Consider the following 19,210-nt stretch of genomic DNA (forward strand, 5'->3'; position numbering starts at 1 on the left):
CTGTGTATCCTGTGCTTGAATGGCTGCCCCCATGGCTACACAGCAGCTTGTTTATATAAACTATAGTAGTACTTATCTGTTATCTACTGTGTATCCTGTGCTTTAATGGCTGCCCCCATGGCTACACAGCAGCTTGTTTATATAAATTATAATAGTACATATCTGTTATCTACTGTCCCCATGGCTACACAGCAGCTTGTTTATATAAACTATAGTAGTACTTATCTGTTATCTACTGTGTATCCTGTGCTTGAATGGCTGCCCCCATGGCTACACAGCAGCATGTTTATATAAACTATAGTAGTACTTATCTGTTATCTACTGTGTATCCTGTGCTTGAATGGCTGCCCCCATGACTACACAGCAGCTTGTTTATATAAACTATAGTAGTACTTATCTGTTATCTACTGTGTATTCTGTGCTTGAATGGCTGCCCCCATGGCTACACAGCAGCTTGTTTATATAAACTATAGTAGTACTTTAGTAGTACTTATCTGTTCTCTACTGTGTATCCTGTGCTTGAATGGCTGCCCCCATGGCTACACAGCAGCTTGTTTATATAAACTATAGTAGTACTTATCTGTTATCTACTGTGTATCCTGTGCTTGAATGGCTGCCCCCATGGCTACACAGCAGCTTGTTTATATAAACTATAGTACAGTTTGTGAAGCAAACACACCAGTTTAAGCAGTTTTTAGCAGCACGACACTACATTATGTTTTAATTCGTTTTATACAATAATATCATTTGTTGGTGTTATTGTTCCTTTAACAGGAAGCTAAAGAACAAATAAAATCCTTTGCTGCACCCTGTGTGAGATAAAACAAGTCCCACTGGTTATAGAGAGTAAAGTTCAGTTTCGTTTCTTGTTCCTGATTTCAGTGATGGCGGCTGCTGATCTGAGAGACGAGCTGAGCTGCTCCATCTGCCTGAGCATTTATACTGATCCTGTATCCCTGCCGTGTGGCCATAACTTCTGCCGGGGCTGTATTGGGACAACATGGGACACCCAGGAGGGATCTGGGGCTTATTCCTGCCCTGAATGTAGAGCAGAGTATCAGGAGCGCCCTGCCCTGTACAGGAACAGAACTCTGGGTAACATCGCAGAGAGATTCCTTCCAACTGAGACAGAGCCGGGGGAGACTGGGATCTTCTGCACCTACTGTGTCCTCTCTCCTGTACCTGCTGCTAAATCCTGTCTCCTGTGTGAGGCTTCTCTGTGTGATACCCACCTGAGGGGGCACAGCAAGTCAGCAGAACATGTACTGACCCAACCCACCGACTCCTTTATGGGGAGAAAATGTTCTGTACATCACAAGGTTCTGGAGTATTACTGCTGTGAGGAGTCTGTCTGTGTCTGTGTGTCCTGCTGTCTGGCCGGAGAGCACAGGGGCCACAGGGTGGAGCTGCTGAGTGAGGCCTCTGAGAAGAAGAAAGAGAAACTGAGGAAAGTTCTGGAGGAACTGAGGCCAGAGAGAGAGGAGACTGAGAGAGGAGCCCAGAGACTGCAGGAGCGCAGGAGAGAAGTGGCAGAAAAAGCAGCCGGTGAGACAGAGAGAGTCACTGCCCTGTTTAGAGACATCAGGGAACAGCTGGAAGCCCTAGAGAAGAGACTCCTGAGTGACATCTCCAGCCAGAAAGAGAAGCTCTCACTCACACTCACTGATCTGATGGAGCAGCTGGAAATAAAGAAGGACGAGCTGTCCAGGAAGATCCGTCACATTGAGGAGCTGTGCAACATGGCAGATCCACTCACTGTCCTACAGGAACGGGAATCACATGGAGCTGCAGATAATGAGGGGGGCAGAGAGAGACATGATATAAAGGTCCCTGCTGTAGGGGATCTGGATGTGGATCTGATCTCAGAGACATTACTCACAGGCTTAGCTGCCATTGGGACTGGGGTAAAGGGAAGGATCTATGGGCAGGAGGCTACAGACCTGTTACTGGATATAAACACGGCTCATAATCTTGTATCTGTATCAGGGGACAGGAAATCTGCTTCCTACTCACTCACAGACCAGTGTCACCCACAAACCCCAGAGAGATTTCAGGATTATGCTCAGACTTTAAGCAGCAGGAGTTTCCCCTCAGGGCGACATTACTGGGAAGTGGAGGGCAGTGAATCAGGGGGCTGGAGGGTAGGGGTGGCCTATCCCAGTATAGAGAGGAGAGGGGATCAGTCCTGGAGTGGGAATAATAACAAGTCCTGGTGTTTGTGCAGATGGTATAATAATAAATATACAGTGAGACATGACAGTAAATACACAAAGTTACCCCACGTCCCTTCCTGCAGGAGAATCAGGATCTCATTGGACTATGAGGCCGGACGTCTGTCCTTTTATGAGCTGAGTGAGCCAATCAGACACTTACACACCTTCACTGCCACATTCACTGAGCCCCTTCATGCTGCATTCTGGGTATGGGGGGATGATGATGATGATGATGGTGCCTGGGTGAGAATCATTAGTTAGGGAACTGCCTGGCATTAAACCCATTGCCAGAGTGATGGCAGCAGTGTCAGACTGGGACACCAGGGGCCCACCATAAAGACCAGGGGCCACTCTCAGTACTATTATTCTTCATCTCCTCAATTAACCCCTATTCTCCTATTCAGCGCCAGGCAAACCCGGGTAGGCACCCTAGGCTGCCTGGCCGGGCATAATGCCAACAGACACGCATGCGCAGAAATACTGGATGCTCGCATGCGAGAAAAAACTGAATGCGCACATGCGCGAAAAGCCAACGCAGGTATTCACAAAAATAAGAAGCCGCAAAGAACAGTGTGCATGTGCTAAAAAGCACACACACGCCAGATTCACCTGCAAGCGAGGACCGGACTAGGGGGTATGAGAAGCAGAGAAGGCGCGTGCCTGGCGCCCCCCCAGCTTTGCACCCTAGGCACGTGCCTACTCTACTTACCCCTGCTCCTATTCTGTTTTCTTTACATACTATAACCTATTATTCCTGCTATTTAGCCTCTTTGTTCTCATAGAAATAGGGAATGACCATGAAATAGGCCAAATGTTTAGCACCATGAGGGGCCACTGACACCTGGGCCCACCGGGAGTTTTCCTGGTATCCCTGTGGTCCAGTCCGACAATGGATGGCAGGGAAGGAAAGGAGACACATAGATGTTGGCCAGTCTGCCCTAACAAAGACAGGATAACTATTTCAGTTAGTAGATCAGCTAAATTCAATATCTGTCTCACCAGCAGTGTCGGACTGGGCTGGTGGGACACCTGGAAAAAACCTCAGGGGCCCCGCCGGCCCAGACCTGCTCCCCCTTATCGGGCTCCCTATTAAACAACCACTTGTGCCGTTGTGTCTCCGCTCAGGAATTCAAAGGGAAGCCGGGAGGTGCCCCCAGTGACTGCCTGGAGGGGCCTTCATATTGCAGTCCTGTGGGCCCCCATTGCTCCAGTCTGACCCTGCTCACCAGAATGACAAAGTGCCCCCTCTTCCCAATAACACTTCCTATTCCCTGTCGTCAGTTCTCTCCCCTGTATCTCTCATTCCCAGTCCTCCACTATCAACCTCCAGGGCCGCCATCAGAAATCGAAGGGCCCCATACAAAAAAAAATTCCTGGACCCCCACCTAAAAGGTCCGCCCTCCACACCCCACAGGTCCACCCCCCACCATACACTAAAAAAAACATTGGTGGCTATGGTTCCCACATGATGATAAAAATATAAAAAAATATTGATGGTCAGGCCCCCCCCCACACGTTATAAGAAAATTGGTGGCCAGGGCCCCCATTAAACGTCCATGTAACAAAACTTGCCCCCCAGAAGTTTAAAAAACTTTGGTGCCCAGGGCCCCACCACACAAGAGGAACCAAAAAGGGTTACCTTTAGGGGGGCCCTGCCATGTCACACTTACAGTTCATTAGTGGGGCCCACCTGCTGTCATTGAGCTGCCAACTACAGAAGGGAGGAGGGGAGCACAGGTGACTGCATCTTCTTCCAGTGACAGCATTTTCTTCCCTTATTGGTCACAGAATTTCAAGTCATGGTAAAGCTGCATGGTGATTGGATGAGCTGGAGGAGACGTTCAAACCTCAGCTATCCAATCCCTGAGCAGCTCAACCGGGACTTAAACTCAGTGACCAATAAGGGGAGGGAATGGACAGAAGATCCCTCCCCTTGTGCTCCCGCCCTGCCTTCCCGAAGTCAGCAGCTCTCAGAAAGCAGGAGGGCCCGGCTAATCAAGAGTGTGGCATGGCCGGGCCCCCCTTACCCTCGGGCCCCCCTTACCCTCGGCCACCTACAACTCTCCCCCCCTGTCCCCCCTGATGGCTGCCCTGTCAACCTCTATCAATGTCCCACCTTCTGTTCATAGTGGGAATGTGTTGCACTAGTGTGTAAAGTGTGGGCTCATGGATGTGTATAACTGTCTATAGAAATGGAGAGATCTATAGCAAACGTGATATGTTGTGTGTCCCTACATTATATCACAGTGATATAGACTGAGCAACGGTCCCACTTGCAGCCATATAAATCACTTTACTTATCTAAGGAGAAACATACAGTTTGTCAGTTACATAATGAGCCGCCGGTCCTGAGAAATAATGGAACAATGACATTGGCATTAAGCTTTTCCTTTTCATTGGTCAGACTGGTAAGATCTCAGCCAGGAGCCAATGGCACATGTTGGACAAGGAATTAGAGGGAACCTGTCCCGAGGGAAAGCTTCAGGTTTCTTCTATCTTCAAATTTCCCAGGGCAGACGCTCAATAGAGCAAAAAGCCGAACTTTAAGGGGGTGCTGAACCCTGCTTCACTGCACTGCTCAACCAAACTTTACTAAGTTATGGCTGGACTACAAATCCCAGAATACTATACTATATAATGAAGGTTAAGGCATGCTGGGAGCTGTAGTCCAGCACCATCAGGGTTGTATTCTTAAAGCAACATTGCACAATTCAATTTTTCCAAAACTTTTCCCCAAATCACCATGGACAGCGGCTGCATTAATATGCAAAAAATTCTCCAATGAGAATCCCAGCTGAGCTGTATAAACCTGACTCCCTGTTCTTTGTTCCTGTTATTGGAGTTTGGAAGCTTTAAGCACTATTTCCCAGCACTGAACAAGTCTGTTCTTTATCCGTGTAATATAATGATGAAATAAAATGACACAATTATCTCTATATGTAAGATAACAGCAAGATGTCTGACATGGTGTTAGGAATCAGCATTCTTATTGGTCAGTTTTATTTGCATTCATAATGAAGCTTTTGATCAGTAGAATTCTTATTGGTGGATTTTCTTGCATCTATAATTATGGTTGTCAGTAACTTCTATAGAAAACTAGGGGGTGCTGGGGGTCGGTATTACAGTTGTGTTTACAACCCCTTTAATTAAAAAGTTGTCTATTCAGGTAAGTACATGCAATCACTTGGGGGTGCCTTACTTTTGTCACCCCAAGTTAGAAGACCTTTCCTTCTCCTTTAAGCATCATTTTTACAGGCCAGACAGAGAAATAGCCACCAGTTTGTAACCATATCCCAAACATTTTTAGATCAGCACTTCCCCTGTCTCAGGCAGGATCCAATGGTCCATATTAGAGCTGGGGAGGCAGGAGAAGAAGTTACTCACAGGATTCTCCAGAGCCGTCAGACAATAACACACGGATGTCAATTATCTTTAATTACCAGAGCAAAGTGACAGTATCATGTGCACGTCACATACACACAGGGGCCGATTTATCAAGGGTTGAATTTAATGTTCGAAATTCGAATTGTTGAGTTTTTTTATGGGCAAAACTGTTGACTAGGGAATTGTTGACATTCGATTCAAGTTTTTTAAAAATTCAAAATAGATTATCCAGATTTATCATCGACTGGTAGTGATGGGCGAATTTATTCGCCAGGCGCGAATTTGCGCGATTCGCACCTGGCGAATAAATTTGCGAAATGCCCGCGAAAATTCGCGGAAAAAATTCGCCGGCGCCAAAAAAAAAACGGACGCCGGCGTCAAAAACGAGACGCTGGCGCCGTTTCGCGAATTTTTTGCCGTTTCGCGAAATTCGCTAATTTTTCAGCGAAGTGAAACGGCGCAAATTCGCCCATCACTATCGACTGGCTCTTTAAGAACTTGAATTCGACTATTCGTCACCTAAGACCTGCTGAATTGTTGTTTTACTCAATGTGAGATGTCCTGGGATCAATTTGGAGTTGTTTGCAGCCTTCTAGACATTCAATTTTTTTTTTGGAGAAAAAACTCGAATCCAGTTTTTAAAATTCGAATCAAATTGAGTTTGAATTCGATTCGAGTTTTTCGGTTGCTCCTATTCAGTTTAGGGAAATCGATTCTTTAAATAAATTTCGATTTAGAAACCTTTCTCACATAATTCCTAAACATCAGCCTCTTTTCTTTCTCCTGACAACTTTCTTGCTGGTCAGACTGGTGGAAAAATGACCAGCAGGTGGCGCTGTTGTAACACAATTCATTCATATTAACAGCACATGTATCCCTTAATATCTTGGAATAAAAACAAAATAAATAATGACTGTAAATGACAAAAGTGTTTAGAATAGCCCCCTCATCAGTTTTACATTCACTTATTTTAAAGGTTTACTTATCCTTTCACTGAGGGGAAATTGTTAAAAAGATTATTTTAGTTGATATTATATAACAATAATGATAATAACAATAATAATAATAAAAAGGATAATAATAATACTATTATGCACAAATGTTCCTTGATTCAATAAAATCTACTTTTAATTAGTAACCTGGAAGCTGCAGTTTTTTTTTATTATAAGGCGGATATACATCTTACTCACGGTCGAACTGGAGTATTTGGGGGCAACCAGAATCCAAACCTCGGTGGCCCCGTGCGCATGTTCAAGAAACAGCTCGATGCACAAACTTCTGCTCATATAGTGCACCGCATATTTTTTTTTTAGTTTTGATGGAGCGGGGGAGCTGGTCTGGGCTGGCGGGGGTCCATGAGGGCCGGGACCCACTGGATTTTTTCCTGTTTTCCTGGTGTCCCGCCGCCCCAGTCTGACCATGGTCTTACTCATGTACTATAACTTTATATATTCAACAGAAATGTAAACAATTTTTTGCCATATTTATGTAGATAATTTGCTTGAAACTCTGGGTAGAACCAGTCAGTGACAACCACATAGCAGAGGATAAGGATATTAGAAGCCACTGAGGGGTTGTTCTGTGACCATATAAAGGCACAAGGCTGCAGGCTGAGTTATACAGGGAACTCTGAGTATCACTCATGTATTATAAGGGATAATGTACCCCCTACTGTAAATGATAAGGATATTAGAAGTCACTGAGGGGTTGTTCTGTGACCATATAAAGGCACAAGGCTGCAGGCTGAGTTATACAGGGAACTCTGAGTATCACTCATGTATTATAAGGGATAATGTACCCCCTACTGTAAATGATAAGGATATTAGAAGTCACTGAGGGGTTGTTCTGTGACCATATAAAGGCACAAGGCTGCAGGCTGAGTTATACAGGGAACTCTGAGTATCACTCATGTCTTATAAGGGATAATGTACCCCCTACTGTAAATGATAAGGATATTAGAAGTCACTGAGGGGTTGTTCTGTGACCATATAAAGGCACAAGGCTGCAGGCTGAGTTATACAGGGAACTCTGAGTATCACTCATGTCTTATAAGGGATAATGTACCCCCTACTGTAAATGATAAGGATATTAGAAGTCACTGAGGGGTTGTTCTGTGACCATATAAAGGCACAAGGCTGCAGGCTGAGTTATACAGGGAACTCTGAGTATCACTCATGTATTATAAGGGATAATGTACCCCCTACTGTAAATGATAAGGATATTAGAAGTCACTGAGGAGTTGTTCAGTGACCATATAAAGGCACAAGGCTGCAGGCTGAGTTATACAGGGAACTCTGAGTATCACTCATGTATTATAAGGGATAATGTATCCCCTACTGTAAATGATAAGGATATTAGAAGTCACTAAGGGGTTATGTGACCAGTTAAAGGTGGAAGGCAATGAAACCATGAAAAAAATTTTAAGAAGCATTTAATAAAGTGTCAGTATATTCTGCATTATTGTACATAAAACAAGTATTTACATCAAACACAGATTACATACAAATAGTGACAGGTAAAGAAGAGAAATAAGCCTTGCTCATCAGAGCTTACAATCTAAATCATGACAAATAATGAGTGGTATAATTACCATACAGTAATTCTTGTTAGGGGCTCCGGCTCTGACTAATTAAACCACTGGACACAACCTCATGTCTCCTTGGATGTTACAGACATGAACAGACCCTAAAAAGGGATCCAAAAATATCAAAGGGATGAACCTAATCTGTGAGGGCCCCCGGGAGTTACAATCTCCAGAAATCTTTGTGTCAGTTGGCAGCACCAGGGAGTTACAGGACCTGAGCCCCCAGATCTCTTATTTCTGTTCCTGTCATTTACTGATTTACTCAGGGGCACATTTAGGACTATTTCACAATAGTGCTTTTATTATTGTCCTCATTTGTGGGTTAAATTTACTCAAAATTAGCAACACAGTCACTAATGTATCACATTACAAGTTTGTTCATAACAATCTCCTTTCAAACATTTATTTCCTTGTCTTTTAAACCATCTATCAATGTTCCGAATAACGGATTCTCCATAATTGGAATCTCCATTCCTTAACTCTACTAGAAAATCATAGAAACATGAAATAAACCCAATAGGCTGGTTTTGCCTCCAATAAGGATTAATTATATCTTAGTTGGGATCAAGTACAAGCGACTGTTTTATTATTACACAGAAAAAGGAAATCTGTTTTAATAATTTGGATTATTTGATTATAATACACAAAAGCCGTGAATATCTTCTAAATTATATCCTTATAAACGGTGAGTTCTGATGTCATCAGTTATAAACAGTGAGTTCTGATGTCATTTCTGTCACATGACTCACTAAAATGTGTGTATTATAATAAATAAAGTACCCCCAGTTGTAAAATATGAGGATATTAGAAGTTACCTCGGAGTTCCATGACCTGTATAACTCGGCCTTTGGCCTCGTGTTTTTATATGGTCATGAAACTCCTCGGTAACTTATAATATCCTTATATTTTACAAAAGGGGGTACTTTATTCACTATATAATGGAGTCTAGGGGAGACAGACTTTCTGTACTTTGAAGCAATAAAGGGTTTCCAGATGATGGATCCCATTCCTGTAACTGATTCAGAGGGTCTGTAAGGGATTTACCATCAGTAGGGACCCCATGGGGTTCACACACTCACTTCAGAGTCAATATAAGGTTGAAATAAATTGTTAGAAATAAAGACCAATAACTGTCCCTTTGTGACATCCCAACTTAACTGAATTACATGGGAGACAACTGACAAGCTGGGACTGGGGGTGTCTGGGAATCATTGTGGCAGTGGTGATGATGTTTTCTAAAATGTATTCATGTAGTATAGGATCAGTGTGAGGAGAGAGTTATAGTTCCATCTAGGGGTGATAGACTAAGAGCAGCCAGAGACCCCAATGAGGAGCACAGAAGGATCGGTACCTGGGCAACACCAGCCAGTGTAGGGGCTCAAGTGTATAGACTCAGGGATAGAGAGATCTCAGATAGTCTGCCCACTGGTTAGTGAGAACTACTATTGGCTGTTACTAATATCCTGCCTGTGCCCATCAAGGAAGTGTCATTTTAAAGGAGAACTAAACCCTAAAAATAAATGAGGCTAAAAATAGCCTATTTTTTTTATAGTGAACTTGTTGCACGAGGCTAAAGTTTGAGCTTGTCAATAGCAGCAATGATCCAGGACTTCAAACTTGTCACAGGGGGTCACCATCTTGGAAAGTGTCTGTGACACTCACATGCTCAGTGGGCTCTGATTGGCTGTTGAGAAGCTAAGCTTAGGGCTCGTCACTAATTATCCAGCAGAAAATGACCTTCCCTGGCTGTAATATAAGCTGATGCTACAGGTTTGCTGATTATTCAATTCTGATGCTAATTGCACTGGTTTCTGTGCTGCCATGTAGTAATTATGTGTATTAATTACTAATCAGCCTTATATTGTGACATTTCTATTCTATGTGTACTGTATATTGTGAGTGGCTCCCTAAGCTCAGTAAGTGACAGCAGCACAGAGCATGTGAATCAGTGAATCAGCAGAAAAGAAGATGGGGAGCTACTGGGGCATCTTTGGAGACACAGATCTTTACTGCTAAAGGGCTGTGGTTGCCTTGGGCTGGTACAGAAGCACAAAACATCATGTACAACATTTCTACCTACTTCTTTAGTTAGGCTTTAGTTCTCCTTTAACGTAACATCTGAGAGACCGATTGAGGTTCCAGGATATAAACAGTTAACTGTTTTAAACGTTTCCTCCAGTGAGGGCCCATCTGAGAGAGAGACTCCTGTGTAATGCATGCTCTGATGGGAGTTACAGGGAGTTGCAACTTGTCTGGCTGGTATGAGAAGGGGAAAAGGTAGTGTCCTAAGAAATGTTAAACAGTCAGGGTTGAACTAGAGTATTGGGGCCCACCACAGCAGCAACCTGAAGGGCCCTCCTGGCAGTCACGGGGCCCCGTCCTGTCGTTCTTGACCATGTTCCTCCCGCCGTGCTCATGCCCAAACACAGCAGCACAGCCCAGAAGGGGAGCAGGTCTGAGCCGGGGCACTTCGGTTTTTTACCCGGTGTCCCTCCAACCCAGTCCGACCCTGCCAGTTCTTAATTTGCGTCAATAATCAATAAATGTAATTCTGGTCGGGGGAAAATTACTTTTTTGGTCTGATTTAGAAACAAGGGAGCTAAATTGCATATTTGTAGTTGCTCGTAGAAACCAATCAGCAATTAGATTTGAGCAGTTTGTTAAAAGTTGCAAAATGAAAGCAAAATCCTTATTGGTTCTTATTGGTAACTGCACTTTAATACCAGTGTTTTTAAATCTGCTGCACTTGGTTAAAATGGCTGCCCAAGTGATAGAGAGACTGGCCAACATCAATGTGTCTCCTGCACTCCCTTCCCTCCCTGCCATCACTGGGCTAAGGGCAACTCTGGCAATGGGTTTAATGCTGGGCAGTTCCCTAACTAATGATTCTCACCCAGGCACCATCATCATTATCCCTCCCTACCCAGAATGCAGCATGAAGGGGCTCAGTGAATGTGGCAGTGAAGGTGTGTAAGTGTCTGATTGGCTCACTCAGCTCATAAAAGGACAGACGTCCGGCCTCATAGTCCAATGAGATCCTGATTCTCCTGCAGGAAGGGACGTGGGGTAACTTTGTGCCTTTACTGTCATGTCCCACTGAATATTTATTATTCCATCTCCACAAACCCCAGGACTTGTTATTATCCCCAATCCAGGACTGATCCCCTCTCCTCTCTATACTGGGATAGGCCACCCCTACCCTCCAGTCCTCTGATTCACTGACCTCCACTTCCCAGTAATGTCGCCCTGAGGGGTAACTCCTGCTGCTTAAAGTCTGAGGAACCTGAAATCTCTCTGGGGTTTGTGGGAGACGTTGGTCTGTGAGTGAGTAGGAAGCAGATTTTCTGTCCCCTGATACAGATACAGGATCCCCAGCCGTGTTTATATCCAGTAACAGGTCTGTAGCCTCCTGCCCAGGGATTACCCTTCCCTTTACCCCAGTCACAATGGCAGCTAAGCCTGTGAGTAATGTCTCTGAGATCAGATCCACATCCAGATCCCCTACAGCAGGGACCTTTATATCATGTCTCTCTCTGCCCCCCTCATTATCTGCAGCTCCATGTGATTCCCGTTCCTGTAGGACAGTGAGTGGATCTGCCATGTTGCACAGCTCCTCAATGTGACGGATCTTCCTGGACAGCTCGTCCTTCTTTATTTCCAGCTGCTCCATCAGATCAGTGAGTGTGAGTGAGAGCTTCTCTTTCTGGCTGGAGATGTCACTCAGGAGTCTCTTCTCCAGGGCTTCCAGCTGTTCCCTGATGTCTCTAAACAGGGCAGTGACTCTCTCTGTCTCACCGGCTGATTTTTCTGCCACTTCTCTCCTGCGCTCCTCCAGTCTCTGGGCTCCTCTCTCAGTCTCCTCTCTCTCTGGCCTCAGTTTCTCCAGAACTTTCCTCAGTGTCTCTTTCTTCTTCTCAGAGGCCTCACTCAGCAGCTCCACCCTGTGGCCCCTGTGCTCTCCGGCCAGACAGCAGGACACACAGACACAGACAGAGTCCTCACAGCAGTAATACTCCAGAACCTTGTGATGTACAGAACATTTTCTCCCCATAAAGGAGTCGGTGGGTTGGGTCAGTACATGTTCTGCTGACTTGCTGTGCCCCCTCAGGTGGGTATCACACAGAGAAGCCTCACACAGGAGACAGGATTTAGCAGCAGGTACAGGAGAGAGGACACAGTAGGTGCAGAAGATCCCAGTCTCCCCCGGCTCTGTCTCAGTTGGAAGGAATCTCTCTGCGATGTTACCCAGAGTTCTGTTCCTGTACAGGGCAGGGCGCTCCTGATACTCTGCTCTACATTCAGGGCAGGAATAAGCCCCAGATCCCTCCTGGGTGTCCCATATTGTCCCAATACAGCCCCGGCAGAAGTTATGGCCACACGGCAGGGATACAGGATCAGTATAAATGCTCAGGCAGATGGAGCAGCTCAGCTCGTCTCTCAGATCAGCAGCCGACGCCATCACTGAAATCAGGAACAAGAAACGAAACTGAAAGTTCTTCTCTCTCTCTCTATAACCAGTGGGACTTGTTTTAACTCCTGATGTCACACAGGGTGGGGCAACGTCTTTATTTGGATTTGTTAACTTTTAATTTCCCATTCACTCCCTAGTGGGGCCAAGTTGCAGCTCTGCTAATTTTAAGAACCCATCAAATTAACCCTTATTATGGGAAACAAACACAAACTGGCGCTAGAGGGGGCATTTATATATTTCCTGATCTGCCTATATCAGTTGTAAGATCTCTGTTGGTTATACATTGTTGCTAATTGTTGTGTAACTTGCTGGCACCATATAAATAATTGATGATGATACAATGGGTGGGGGGATTAGAGACCATTGATCTTTCTTAGACTGGAAATAATTGAATTGTTATGTTGGCTTTGAAGAACCAACATACTGTTCTACTTGAAAGGAACAGGAGGAATCCCAGGCTTTCACTGTGCTATCTTTGTGTTATCCCTATGCGAACCGGTTCGTCTTGGCACGGCAGAAACCATCTGATTACACCCTCCAGATACACTGCGCAGGGGTCTTGCAAAGAACGACACAGTAGGCTCGTGTGTTACAAAGCAAGTTCCGATTTATTAGGGTTACAGCAGTTGCTTATATAGCCAATATGACGTGTTACAAAGGTATGCCTTAGCCTAAGGGAAAATGAGAAGTGTGTGTCTGCAGAAAGAAACAATGTAAAAGATAAGATAAGATAAGAAGAGATAAGAAGAGATAAGAAACATATTCGCCCGAGGGCATTGGGGGCTGCTCAGACCAGCTGGGGACTACGTGCCATATAAGCAGGTTTTGCACAAAGAAGTTTGAGTAAGGACAGAAGTTTCAAGGATAGAAGTTAACCCTTTCAATCCCCCCTTTAGTCACGCAAGTGACTACACACGAGCAGCATGAATAAGTTTGAGTTGTGAACCTTCTCAGCAGATGTTACACATAACCTTGAACAGTTTCTAGAAGGGCCTCATGGGCACTTAGAAACTGTTCACTCCATTAAGGGGGCCAAACAGGGCCTGCAAGACAATTAAATATAGCATACCTTATAAATGCTATGCATACAACCTATATAAGAATACATCTGGTATATAATGTTCATACACTGTGGTGGTTCATTGAAGTCATTTCAGACTTTTAGGATAGAACAGAACAGGCCTAGAAGAATTTGCCTTTAGAAAAGAGTGAGAAAATAAGGAGGTACAGCAAGAACAACAGCAACAAATGATGATTAGCTGAACTGTTGATACAAAGGCCATCAGAACATAAGTGTACCAACTTACCAATATCCTTGGGCGACACCGTTTTATGAAAATACACTACTGGTGCTTTACTGAATCCTGAGATGGCCATTGGAATAAGTGTAGTGTTATACTGGAGAAGTGTCAAATTACCTCAAGGACTGTTAACTATGTCCTGACAGGATAGAGATTCTGCTACGTATGTCATACTGTGAGCTGACAAAGGAGAATGTGTACATATCTAACAATCAGTAATAGTGTTGATGCTGCTATAACATACATTTTAACAAGAGCATTATCATTAGGCTCAAACAGTTATGCATATAAGTCTCTATGAACAAATTTAACCTGATCTGGTGATTATTATTATTATTATTATTATTAACATGTATTTATATAGCGCCAACATATTGCGTAGCACTGTAAAGTAAATGTGATTATACAACTACATCACATGAATTACATATATAGAATATAAGGAGTAACAAACATCACAATCAATACAGGTACAAAGAGGTGAGGAAGGCCCTATGCATAGGCATACAGTCTAAAGGGAAGGGAGTAATACACAAGGTGTGGGAGTGGGCAAGATTGAATTAAGTGGGTGAGAAATGTGGTACTGTATGTGGTGTTGCGTTTGGTAGTTAAGCAGAGTGAGGGGAGGCTTCTCGAAAGAAGTGCGTTTTCAGAGATTTTTTGAAAGCAGAAAGGTTGGGAGAAAGTCGGACAGACCGTGGGAGAGCGTTCCAGAGGAGGGGTGCAGCCCTTGCAAAGTCTTGAATGCGAGCATGTGAGGAGGTAATGAGAGAAGAGTTGAGTAGCAGGTCAGTAGAGGAGCGTAGTAAGCGAGTGGGTGAGTATATAGAGATGAGTTCAGAGATGTAGGGTGGAGCAGAGTTGTGAAGTGCTTTGAAAGTCAGTGTCAATAATTTGAATTTGATTCTGAAAGGTAACGGAAGCCAGTGCAGGGATTGACAGAATGGCGAGGCAGAGGAGGAGCGGTTGCTGAGGTGTATGAGCCTCGCAGCAGTGTTCATTATGGACTGGAGAGGTGACAGTCTCTGGAGGGGGAGGTTAATGATGAAACATTAACCTCAGATGCTGGTGAGGCTGTTGTTGTGTTGACTTGGGACCTGTCATTAACATCAGGCTTTATAAGTGTTATAATCAGCACAGCAATGAAGATACGGATGTGCAGCAGGAAGACACAGATTCGGACCAAACATTTGGCCCACAAAGACATGATTCTGCTGGAGATCTTCACCCGATGGGGACCTACATCTTTAGCGTTGGATGTTATGGTCCCTGGGACTTAGGTGGTGGAAGGAAAGAGGCGTTATTATGTCCTACAATTCCCCCCACTTACACAACAGGTGGAAGTTTAAGGATTCTTACTGTGAGACACGTGGATCCGATTCGGTCTCCCTTCAACCTTTACAGCTGTTTCTGTGACGAGGAGGACCTGGAATGGTCTTTTGCAGCGAGGTTGAAGATCTTTGGCACTGCGTCTCTTTATGAGGACCCAATCTTCTGGAATGAGAACATGTGGTTCCAGAACATCCGCTGGATCTGGTAATGAAGAATAAAACTCAAAAGTACAATTTGGTCAGTTCCTTAGGTAACTTAGTGACATATTCAGTCATTCTTCCATAGTTCATGCAAAGAAGATGAGTAGAAGGAAAGTACTGAGCCATGCGTGCTTGTCTCCCAAACAATATTTCATATGGGGAGAGTTTAGTTAGCCTTTGGGGAGTGTGTGTGACAGACATAAGCACTATATCAAGGGCATCTGGCCACGCAAGTTTAGTCTCTGCACATACTTTAATTAGCCTGCTGACTTTCCACTTTCCCACTAGCTTGGGGATGATATGGTGTGTAACATTTGATGAATCCCAATGTCTTTGCAGATTAATTGCATTACCTGTCCAGTGAAATGTGTACTTTGATCAGAGGATAATACCTCAGGCAGTGTATAACTACAGACAATCTCTGCAATTAGCTCTTTAGCTATAGCTTCATCTGAAGCTTTTACAATGGGCCAGGCTTCTGGCCAACCAGAGAATTAGTCAACACAAACAAATACGTATTCATAGGAACAACATTTAGTTAACTGTATGGAATCTATCTGCAACATCTGAAATGGATACATTGCTTTAGGCCGGTGTTTGATAGGTGTTCTAATAGTCTTACCTAGATTATATTGCACACAAATAAAACATAATTATACATATTTGGCTGCAATAGATGAGAACCCGGGGGCAAACCACATTCCTGACACTACATCACAAATCCCCCCTTAAAAAGTGTGGGTGAGACCATGTGAGGCAGCAACCAAATATGGTAACAGAGCACGGGGTGCAACAGGGCAATCACCTAAATGCCAAACAAAAAACATCAACATCCGGAGTATGTGTACGTCTGGCTTTAAGCCAATGTTCCTTCTCATCAGGTTCCATTTGGTCCTGAAGGGCTGAGAAAAACAGCACTAGAGGGAACAGATAGAGTTGGTTCTTTTACAACACATGCATTAAACATTTTATTATATAATGCTGCCTGCTTTGCAGCTACATCAGCATAGGCATTATCTTGTGCTACACAGTCAGAGGACACAGTGTGGGCTTAGTACTTAATGACTGCAACCTGCTTTGGTAGTCGGATTTGGCGCTACCTAATGGGCTGCAATAACAACTTTGTTAACTGCTCCTGAACAAAACACCACTCATTCTTGCAGGGCTTTTTAATTGGCAAGATGAGCATATTTACAGGGCTAATCCTATGAATTAACACTCCCTTGTCAAGTAACCCTTGAATGACTGGGCAAATCCCCTATACCTTTGCCCTGGACAGTGGGTACTGTGAGATTTTGGGCTGGGGGCCCTTAGGTCTACTCGTATGGACACGGGTGGGATGGATGAATGACATTAACCCAACATCAGTTGGTGATAAAGTCCACAAATCACTTGGAGTGAGTCTTCAAAACTGAGTGGGCAGCACCAGTATTCACTGAACAAGGGAGGGTATTTTAATTAATAAACACTTCAATTAGGCAGTCCGGATGGTGATTAGAAGTGTTTGGAAATACTGGTACCGGTGCTGCCTCGCACCTTCAATCAGGATTTATGAGGGATGTATTGGAATGCGAAGGGGCTGCATCTCCTGCAGGGGAAAGGGCTGTCTTTGGGCACATGCACTTATATGCATAATGCCCTTGATTATTACAATTAACGCAAACGACTGTCTTTTTGTTACGGTTATCTGACCTGTACTGTTGTCTGTTAGTTATAGTTTCTGGAGTTTTGGGAATTATCCTGGAAGTTATTAAATTATTGCTGACCTAGTAACACCTGCTGGGGCTTAAGACAGGAGTTCTCCACTTGTGGCAATGACAATTATCTTTTCTTACTTCTTACGCTTCCAGGTAAGACTATGTATGCTGAGGTTACTTTGAGGATCATTTAGTAATCCTGACTTTCTAGGGCACATATGGTTAACAATTTCCAACTTCCTACCTGCCGGAGCCTTGCTCCATGCTGTCGCTTTACATTAATATTGTTCCTTATTTCACTTTCTCTTATCTTGTACACATTCCCAAACAATCTTTACTGAAACATACATTATTTGTTACTCTTCATTAGAGGAAAATATAGAAGAGAAATATTAGGATAGCAGCTTTCTATCTTTTCAAGTAGTGTAGTGTTGGATGAGACCTGCAGTTCTTCCTGCTTATGTGTTTTCTAGACCCTATTACTCCCTGTCCCAGACTAATTACCTATTTCCTGGATTCATAAATCTGATTTAGAAAAGACAGCCTGCCTGTGGATCATATCCAGAGTTTATGTCTCTAGTAAGAACAAAAGTAAAAGGAATAAAAGTGACAGTACAAAGATAGGAGGCAATCCACAATTGTGGTCACAGACAGTTAGCAGTAGAATTAATTGGTAACACAACTATACCAACATACAATACCCAACACTTAGACGGCAAAACAACAAAACATATGCATACATGCCTTACACATATATATATAGCTTGTAATCACTTATAACAAAGTGTGTGACTTGTGAACACTACTTACAGAAGTTCCCTGTTGGTGAGCAACAAGTGGCTTACCTGCCGGCTTTGGGAAATTCTGTTGACAGAATCACTGCCCTCACGTAGCAATTTCCATCACTATATATATATATGATTAGTACAACTTACAAATAGCAGCAACACCAACAGGATGTATTAGTAACAGTTATCAATATACAAACAAACAATTATGTGTCCCTGGATGGCATATACACACACGCACGGTGAAAGAATGATAGATTTTTTTAAGTAAGAAGTTACACGTCAAGAAAATTGAATACAATGTGATGTATATACCTTAATCTCTATACAGACATGGGGGATACATACACGTACAAAGACAAAACGAGACAATATTGTATATGGAGAGGTGAATCAGTCAGTAAGAAAAGGTTTCTGCGTGCAACCTAAATATCCCTATCTTACTGTCCTCGACCATACACGAGGTGAACCAAATAAGCCTCGACCATACACGAGGTGAAACCTATTTTTTTTTCGTTGTTATATTTTTTCCTTTTTTTTTTTTTTTTATATATCAAGAAATCGGTTATTGGAAAGAGCCAAAGGTAAGAGAAAAAACCGTCAGTTCAGACAGCAATTCTACTTACCTCCGGATATCCAACCGATCCCACTTCTAACACCAGCTGAAAGGAACAGGAGGAATCCCAGGCATTCACTGTGCTATCTTTGTGCTATCCCTATGCGAACCGGTTGGTCTTGGCACGGCAGAAACCATCTGATTACCCCCTCCAGATACACTGCGCAGGGGTCTTGCAAAGAACGACACAGTAGGCTCGTGTGTTACAAAGCAAGTTCTGATTTATTAGGGTTACAGCAGTTGTTTATATAGCCAATATGACGTGTTACAAAGGTATATGCCTTAGCCTAAGGGAAAATGAGAAGTGTGTGTCTGCAGAAAGAAACAATGTAGAAGATAAGAAGAGATAAGAAGAGATAAGAAACATATTGGCCCGAGGGCATTGGGGGCTGCTCAGACCAGCTGGGGAGTACGTGCCATATAAGCAGGTTTTGCACAAAGAAGTTTGAGTAAGGACAGAAGTTTCAAGGATAAAACTTAACCCTTTCACTACTAGTTCAGCTCGTTCTTATTATGTTGGCTTTGAAAAAGCCAACATCTTGATCTACTAGTTCAGCTCGTTCTTATTCTTATTATGTTGGCTTTGAAGAAGCCAACATACTGTTCTACTAGTTCAGCTCGTTC

At 43.6% G+C, this 19,210-nt stretch overlaps 2 protein-coding genes across 2 annotated transcripts; one reads left to right on the forward strand and one right to left on the reverse strand.

Annotated features, from left to right (window-relative positions):
* Positions 1-850: 850 nt before the first annotated feature.
* LOC108718871 (E3 ubiquitin/ISG15 ligase TRIM25) lies at positions 851-2,901 on the forward strand. The gene has a single exon (XM_041580706.1). The coding sequence runs from the start codon at positions 885-887 to the stop codon at positions 2,472-2,474; it is 1,590 nt and encodes a 529-aa protein (XP_041436640.1). The 5' UTR covers positions 851-884; the 3' UTR covers positions 2,475-2,901.
* Positions 2,902-10,212: 7,311 nt separating this feature from the next.
* LOC121399558 (E3 ubiquitin/ISG15 ligase TRIM25-like) lies at positions 10,213-12,649 on the reverse strand. Its single transcript, XM_041580707.1, has one exon. It carries the CDS (start codon positions 12,638-12,640, stop codon positions 11,057-11,059), a length of 1,584 nt encoding a protein of 527 aa, XP_041436641.1. The 5' UTR covers positions 12,641-12,649; the 3' UTR covers positions 10,213-11,056.
* Between the last annotated feature and the right edge of the window lie 6,561 nt (positions 12,650-19,210).

Source organism: Xenopus laevis, chromosome 1S, assembly GCF_017654675.1.
Source record: "Xenopus laevis strain J_2021 chromosome 1S, Xenopus_laevis_v10.1, whole genome shotgun sequence".
Lineage (NCBI taxonomy): Eukaryota > Metazoa > Chordata > Amphibia > Anura > Pipidae > Xenopus > Xenopus laevis.